Genomic DNA, 8554 nt, shown 5'->3' with positions numbered 1-8554 from the left:
CCGGGCCGGGTTCCATTCGGCTCGTCCGTCGTCGCCGCCAGGAATTCAACACGGAACACCGGCTGGTGTGTCAGTCGTCTTTATTCACAGGACAGATTAAACATTCGGTGGAGCAGCGTCGCCGCGGCGACACGTTAAAGCGCTCTGCGCCGTTTTCTGTTTGTAAAAAATCATATTGTTAAAAAAAATAAACAACAAAAATACAAATAAACAGGAATACATAAAGAAAGTGATCGCAGACGGACCCCAAGTACAAATACGTTCAGATCGAATTCCTGCATCGTCAGGCTAGGAAAACGTTAGCGAAGAGAGAATAAAACGTTAGCAAAATAACATTTAATGAGTCATTTTAGGGGTTCATCGTGGGTACGTTCGCTTCCTACAGTCGAGGACGGACAAGATTTAGTTTTGCATCCTTTACAAAAGTTTTCTTAAATGTAATATTTGATTAAATCTGCCGCAAAAACTTCCGCAAAGTCATAAATATAGAAGTTTTTGGGGGTGTGGCTTCACAAAATTGCTGCCTGTATAAAACGAGTTAGCGGCTAACTCAAAGGGGAAGGAGGTGAAAAGTAAAAAAAGCCCTCGTGATAAAAAGCGACCCTGAGAAGGGTCACATCGCAGGCTAGCTGTTTGCCCCCGCGCTAATCGAAGCTAAGCTAATCAGAAAAAGGCCGTAGCTTGAAGGTTTTCCACACGGGAACATGTCCTTTTGTAAAATTTGCACCTTTTTCTCAAAAATGTTTATTTATCTACATCTAGAAACAATCTTTGAACGCGGCCGATCCGTCGTAAACGCCGTCTTTAAAAGACGTTTGTCTTTCGAGCTGAAACGCTCCGGGGAACGACCATCAGAGCTGGATTTGAAGTGATCTTCTTGATGGAGAAGATCCTTTCCTCACCGGCTCCTCTGCAACACGATCAGTGATAAATGAGTCTCTTTGGAGTGACGCCGTTCCCCAAAAGATCCCCCCCTCCCCCTTCAGTCTTTGTGGCGACCACCCGGCGCTTTCTGCCCCGCGGGCGCGGCGCTGCTCACTAATCTGTCCACATGCGCTCGCTCGTGGTTTCCTCTGATGTTCCCTCGCATCAAACAGAGCATTTACAGCTTCAGGATGGCTAAATGCTATCTGATTAGCACGCGCGCCCAGAGAGGCGCTAATGCTAACGCTAACGCCAGCGGGTTGCTGAGGCGCCAGTGTTCAACATTCACAGGTTTGAGACGCTTCTGCACTGAAAGCTGATATTTGGACCTTTGATTAAGACTGAAACGTGATTGGTTCAGAGCGTCTTGTGGGGTGGGGGTGTGGCGGGGGGGGGGGTCACCTGGTTCACGCCAACACCCAGCTGGGTCTCAGCGGGCCTCCGGAGTACTGAACCTGACCCGGATCGGACGCTTCCTCCTCCCCTTCTGAAGCTTCGTCCGTCTCCACCGCCAGCAGGACCTGGGGGGGGGGGGGGCACAGCCGTTAGCTAGAGGCTAAATAAAAGTCCAGCGTCGTCTGCGTAGCGTGTGATCCTGCATCCCTGACCTAAAGGGGAAGATATTCCAGTTTATTCCCAGTTTGGAGGATTCTTTCCAGCAGGAGTCGAAACAGAAGCTAAACGACGCTATAAAGACCCACATGTTGGGTCATGCTAAGGCTACCGCTAACACACACACCGCTAACACACACACACCGCTAACACACACACCGCTAACACACACACCGCTAACACACACACACCGTTAACAGGCTCCTCTGAACGCTGATGTCACAACAACAACACTATTGTGACTCCATCTCCAACCTCCGCCCCCGCCAAGACCTCATGCTTCAGTCAATGCTTCCATCTGTGCCCCCCCCCCCCCCCCGCCAACCTCCCCCACTTTAACTCCCCCCTCGGCTTTCCATAACATCACCACGTGGAAAAGACTCCTAAATGTCACTTTTATTCCTGGGATGAAGGCTTGATTTATCGCTGCCCTGCAATGGAACCCCCCCCCCCCCCCAACGACACCCCACCCCACCACAAAACCCCCCCACATAGACAGATATCCCATCGGACAGCAGATCAATCTGTCCTGAGTGGAAGGGGCAGAAAAAAATTCAACTTGACCCAAAACATGAAGTTTGAACTTCAACTCTAGTGTGTGTGTGTGTGTGTGTGTGTGTGTGTGTGTGTGTGTGTGTGTGTGTGTGTGTGTGTGTGTGTGTGTGTGTGTGTGTGTGTGTGTGTGTGTGTGTGTGTGTGTGTGTGTGTGTGTGTCTACACTCCACAACAGGTGCGGCCGACACACACTGTGACCGATTTCACACACACACTCACGACTCATCAAAAACCCTTCGGGTCGACTCGACTGTTCTCACGACTCAGCACTGATCCGCTAAAAGCGGCCGGTCATTCTTCCCGTGCTGTCGTCATGTGACCTCCCGATCCTACCAGGTCGTGATGACACGTCTAACGAGCGGCGGCGACGAGCAGGAAGCAGCTGCTCGCCATCGGCACCATTATCATCTTCATCACCATCCTCACCCGGGATTCGTCGGTGGTGGAGCAGCTCGGCGAATCGGATGTCTTCGCCGCGCCGCCGTCATCGGCGTCGACGCTCTTCATCGTTTTGTACTTCCTCATCGTCAGGCTGTCCACCACCCAGAACATGACGGACTGCGAGGATAAAGAGAGGCGGGGTCAGGGATCGGGTGGAACGCCGCCGGAGACGGTCGCCTAGCGACGAGGGAAGGGGGGCGGGGACTCACGTTCACGATGAAGGGCACGATGAGCATGACCAGCGCTAGCTCCAGCTGGGGGTTAGCGATGTAGCTTAGCAACACCTCCTGCAACTGGATAAAAAAAAAAAGTTTGATAACGGTTGCTACGGAAACGTACAACAAATCATCCCCATCACAAAAATAATAGTTAGCTTCTGATGAGGTCACCACGGACCAATCAGGTCACCCCGAGGTCACCTGATGCTCATTTCCTCCTGAGGTTAAATCTATCCACCAGATCACATTTTTTTCCCACGGTCCCTGAATGCAGCAGAACACAGGCCTTACTTTGGACCAACCGGGGATGAGCAGCACCAGGCTGACCACGCCCTTCTCCAGCACCATGATGAGCAGGTAGACGCCGCATTGGCCCAGCCACGCCGCTGCCTGGGGGGGGTGACCTGGGGGGGGGGGGGCATGAGTGAACTTTGAACTCTTGTTAATCCAGCAGGAATCCGTTGTCACACAACACTCTGTCATTTTTTTTTTCAACTATTATTGTCGGCACCCGGCGGGTTTACAGGGTTTATCATTAAATCCCTTCACCTGCCGGCTCCGCCCATCCCCTCCTCCTCCTCCTCACCTGCAGCCCATTTCGACACCACCTCCTCAGTATTTATCATTTGCATATTTATTCATAATTTCTTCCTAAAAAGGTGGAAAAACACAATCGTGAAATATTCCTGTAAATGTGGGTAAAAGAAGTGTCACGGATGTGGAGATAAATCCACTCCTGTTCGAGGCTCCAGCTGGAGAAGTTGGACTCTGTCGCCCTCTGGTGGTCAAATGCTGGGACTGCAGCTCCCGTTATTTTGCTGACAGATTCGGGACAGCAGATGTTTTCCACTCACCGTACTCTCCAAACATGAGCAGCGTCCACTGTTTGTGCTCCACCAGTCTGGACACCAGCTTCACCGCCGCCCAGATGACCAGCATCCCCAGCGTGGCGTCCAGCAGGAAGTTCATCAGATACCTGTGGGGGCAAAAATAGGGGAAATCATGAGCGGGGATGATCAGACGGCACTGATTGGGGCTCCGTCGGCGACTCACAGGGAGCAGGGGTCCTCTTTGGTGAGCGTGGACAGGAAGACGTTGGCGAAGTGGATGAAGAGGGCGCCGATGGCCTGCTTGGACGTGTCGAAGAACCTGGAGGAGACATGGAGGACAGAAGGAACGTCTGGACGTCTGCAGATCCTGGATCTTATTCACAGAACAGGAAGGTAGGAAGTGAAGCTGACCAGATCCTCCAAGGCCGCCGGATCCCTGCAGGCTCCCGGAACCGCTTCACTGGAAACACAATCAACAGGGATTATTTTTGGACTTCAGATTGAGCCCCCCCCACACCCCCCCGGGCGTGACTCGGCATGCCGTCAAAGATTAACCGACGCGTCAGCATCAGGATGAAAAACACATTTAAGGAGGTATTGATTTCTAGACTAATGAGTAACTGAGTAGATGTTAGAGCTCATTGATCCGATTCACCCTGAAGGCCTCGCTGAAGGATGAGAGAGCCAATCAGAACGAGTCGCTACCGCTGGAAGTGGAACATATACAAGGACACGACCATTGAACGCACCACAGGATGCATGTAATTATATTTAATGCAGAATTCTGTGATGAATAATAATAAAGTTAAAACATATTTAATTAGATATGGTCAGGAGAAAAATGCTGCATTCAAGAAACACTGGGAAATGAAGCTTCAACTCAGAATTCAAATCTTCTTTCCGCTTTCTGTCTGAATTCAGTCTAGATCCAGAATCGAGTTGCTTTCCTGGTGGAATCTGACTGTGGATTAAATCCAGAATCCAGACAGATCATTAATGAAGACGTTAAGATTACATCTGGATAAATAATAATTAGATGCTTCAGTGGAATCTTTCAGCAATGAAGCCTGAGGTGACAGAACTGCTGCGATGCACATTCCTCCTAAAGTCAGCTGCTGGAGAATCACAAGTCGTCCTGCAGTCAGTGCTCATTGTTCTCCATCTGAATGTAAAGGAGAGCCTTGTTTTTAGTTGGAAAACTGTGACGCTGACTCAGATTTAATTTAAAGATACCAATAAAGTGACGACTGCATGTTGGAACGTGTGACTAGAAGTCAAAGATGGTCTGAGATGAGTTAGAGGAAATGTAAATATTAAATTCCCCTGAATAAATCTGCTTCTCCTCCAGCAAGAAACTCCTTTAAAAACGTCAGTAATTTAAGATCCTCCTTTACTTTTGAATGCAAACCAATGAGAAACCGGATACTTTGATTATTTATGGTTAAATTGGGCTTTATTAAAATATTCGGTGAGTAGATATTTCACAAAGTATCTGTCACTTTCATAAACATGTATTTTTTTAAAATGATGCTACAATGGAAACAACGCGATATTTTGCGTGCGTGGAAGAAGTCCTACGATAAAAGTTTAGAAGAAAAAGCTGAAATTCTTCTATAATGGAACATGTTTACAACTTTAAACCAAAGCCGAATTTAAGAGACAAACGTAATTTACCTAAATATAACATTTTAAGGAAAAATATAGCGAGATTTCTTCTTAACTAACGCGATAATTCAAATTAGGTTTAATTCTAAGGCGGGTTTGGTATTGAGCCAAAGAGGCTCAACTGGAACTAACGTCAACAAAACGCCACGTGGATCCTAGAAGCCTTTAAAAATCACGCGTGTGCGGGTTTGGAATCCCCCCTCGCCGGATGGAGACTAAGAACCGGACAAGGGTTCGGAACCAGAGCCGCGGGTACTCACGCATCAGCGTGCTGAAGGCGACCACCGCCAGCAGCGCCTGGATCAGGACGCCGAACCGGTCCGTCAGGGCTCCGTTATCGCAGCCGTGGGGACTCGCCTTGTCGATGTCGGTCATGTTCGACACGTCGAACACCGAACCGTCCACGAACCTCCTCACCGGGGACACCCCGCCGCGTCCGCCCGGGTCCATGTCGAGACGGGAGGCGCACGACGCAGAAGGAGCGCTCCGTGGTGTTTGGCGTCCGTTCAACGTTCGAGGGTTAAAAATAAATAAATTTATTAAACAAATAAAACGGACTTAAAGATCGATTTATTAATCGATTGGTTCCACGATGAGGGGTTTTCTTCAGCGGGTTATAGCGGATCGATCATCTGATTCACATCCATGTTTGTGTCGGGAAAACAGGAACCCGTCCGTCAAACTGCAGGAAAACATGAGCACAGCTTCCGGTATACATATTTCAAAATAAAAGACATCAGCCGGTCCTTTCAAGTACTTGTGGATAAACGAGCTAAAAATTAAGTTGAATTAAAAATTCAGATCTTTATTTTTAACCCAATTTGACACAATTGATGCCAAATTACATTAATATCACTGTGTCACAGGATAAATGTGAGTTTTCAGTTGTGTTTTTGTGTTTTCTCTTCAAAAACGTTAGTGTGTGTGTGATTGATTGATTTAAGGCACTGCTCCATTTGAGTCCATTTCTATTGACATTGCGTTTAAAAGTTAATTGTTAAATGTCAATTTAATAAAAATTTTAATTGTTTTGAAGTTTTCTCATTGACATTTTATTTTGAAGTGCCACTAATCTAACATCCGGTCCTGGTTTGTTTAACTTGATGGCGGGGCTCTCAGAATTCCCTCATTGTGCGCGACTCCGTGTCAGTGTGAGGTCACTATTAATTAATCCACGCAATCTTCCGTCTCCACGTTTCAAAAGTGGAAATAAATTAAATTCCAGGACAATTTGGTTGAATTATGATAATCTCAAATTATAAATAATTTGTCGGTTCAGACCTTAACGGATTATTTACCTATTATTTAACATAATAGATAAACCACCAACAGCGTCCTGACAGCAGCTTCATGCCTTTACTGTGAAAGTTAAAGAACTGTGTATTTTCATAAATAATCTGATCTGTCACAATAAAAAAGTCAAATAATCTCATGGATAATTTAAATCCGGTTTCATTTAGTTTGTTCCTAATTAAAATGAGGATGATCCAAAAGAAGTGAATTAGTAAAATGACTTCAAACGTGACCGTCTCGCTTTGAAATATCTCCAAATGTGTTTTTTTCCCCATTATTTATAGCCACCTCCTACTTTTCCGCTCTTCCTCCCTCATCTTCCTCTCAACCAAACATAGAGACAGATTCTGGTTCCGATCGGAGTTTTCCGCCTGTCAAAAAAAGTTAAAAGTTGTTTGTTTTTTATGGGTTTTAAAGTCTGTACAAGTAAATAAATAAATTAATAAAAATGTGGAGACTTTCAAAAACGATTCATTAGATAATTTTTAACTTAAATAAATGTATTTAAAAATGATTATTTTTTTAAAAACTTGTTTTCATTTGAGCCTGAGGTGATGCTGCGGTTCCACCTGCATCCAAAACCACAAAACTTTATTGCTAAATCACAAAACGGTTACAGCCGTGGTAGCGCTTGTGTGCGTGCACGCGCCCCATGCGCGTGCATGTATGGGTTTAATCCTGCCTCCCGCGCGCTTGGAAAAGCCTCTTCTCTGGCAGATTACCGGGACGCGGCGCGCGCTCCGACCATCTGTTCCTATAGCGGCACCACTTTGGCACGAGCGCCTCCTCGCCTCTCCTCACGAGCCCTCCGGTGTCTCGTGACCCTGAAGGCATCCCGCCGCATCCAGGTTTCAAAATAAAACACTCCCCGCGCCTCGTTGCGGACATTTATTTTGTAAAATTGTAAACATAAACAGCGATTTTTGTTTATGTTTGAACCGTTTCTGTCCCGCGCGCCCCGGGGGAGCGGTTTCCATTGAAGAATCAGGAACAGCATTTCACAATAAAAGACTAAAACACGTGGAAAACTAAAAAAAAAAAACACCACAAAAATAATATTAACTATTTTAAATAAAATATGATGGACATTACTATTAATTTAAGTCTCCAATCCCAGTTTTTGGACTGTCAGGCCCCGACCGACAGTAAAAAGTGACAAAAACACATTTCAATCAGGAATATCTTCTTGATAATCAAAACATGCGTTTAAATCTATATTTATCTATATCTAAAAGATGCATTTTATTGCTTCTCCACATATTAACAAGCGTAAATAATTTCTCCCCACGAGTCCACATATTGAACCAGGTCACATGAAACGAGCAGAATAAACATAATGAAGGCCAACATGTGATGAGGCACGATGACTGAGCACATACATGACGACCGTATGACCCGATTCGGGCTGAAATCCGGGAATTCGGTGTTTGTTTGGGGGTTTTTTTCCCCCCAGAGCAATCCCGTGAAAAGCCGCCGCGCAATGGAACAATCCGCGCTGTTGGGTTTAAATAGTTCCTCTAATGTCAGGGGTGAATCCAGGCGACACGCTGACCTGGTTTAGGTTTACTGAAACCTCTCGTTGGTCACGTAGGTTTCCATTTCTCTAGTCAAAAAAAAAAAATCCCCCCTGAAAGTCTAATCCGGGGTAAAACCCTTGCGCCACCCGCGGGAGTGGGGGGGTATTCTGGTTCTGTGATTGGAACTCCTTTACGCGTCTTGATGTCTGTTTATAAACGTGTTTTTAATGGAAAAATGCGCCGATCAGAAGTGGAAAAATGCCCTCCAACCACTAGAGGATACTGTTGACTTTGATAAGAGATGACGGCTCTTAAGAAACAAAAAAAAAAAAAAATCTCCATTACTCAACAGCTCTGTGGAGGAAAGTCATCCCCAAACAAACAAAGGGAAAAAAGCCAAGTGTTGAGCAGAAGATTTCGACCTTTCATCTTGTTTCTCACGATGACGTCGACACGACAAACAAACGTGGGTATTTTCTGATTTAGATCAGCGATCAAA

General features: G+C 46.2%; 1 protein-coding gene across 1 annotated transcript; it reads right to left on the bottom strand.

Annotated features, from left to right (window-relative positions):
• Nucleotides 1-63: 63 nt before the first annotated feature.
• Nucleotides 64-5922, bottom strand: tmem110l (transmembrane protein 110, like). The gene is made up of 8 exons (XM_068306884.1): nt 5506-5922; nt 3992-4040; nt 3804-3899; nt 3605-3726; nt 3042-3154; nt 2742-2825; nt 2518-2649; nt 64-1445 (listed from the first exon to the last, which is right to left on the bottom strand). Exons 1-8 carry the CDS (start codon nt 5693-5695, stop codon nt 1332-1334), a joined length of 900 nt encoding a protein of 299 aa, XP_068162985.1. The 5' UTR covers nt 5696-5922; the 3' UTR covers nt 64-1331.
• Between the last annotated feature and the right edge of the window lie 2632 nt (nt 5923-8554).

The sequence above is a fragment of the Antennarius striatus genome, chromosome 22, assembly GCF_040054535.1.
Source record: "Antennarius striatus isolate MH-2024 chromosome 22, ASM4005453v1, whole genome shotgun sequence".
NCBI lineage: Eukaryota > Metazoa > Chordata > Actinopteri > Lophiiformes > Antennariidae > Antennarius > Antennarius striatus.
Note: the sequence above shows the minus strand (reverse complement) of the source record. Positions and strands in the feature narration are given on the sequence as shown.

Coding starts and splice junctions, on each gene's coding strand:
- tmem110l (XM_068306884.1), bottom strand. CDS start 5,695: ATGGACCCGGGCGGACGCGGCGGGGTGTCCCCGGTGAGGAGGTTCGTG. Junction 3,727..3,803: donor AAAGAGGACCCCTGCTCCCT/GTGAGTCGCCGA, acceptor TTGCCCCCACAG/GTATCTGATGAACTTCCTGC. Junction 1,446..2,517: donor CCACCACCGACGAATCCCGG/GTGAGGATGGTG, acceptor CCCCCCCCCCAG/GTCCTGCTGGCGGTGGAGAC.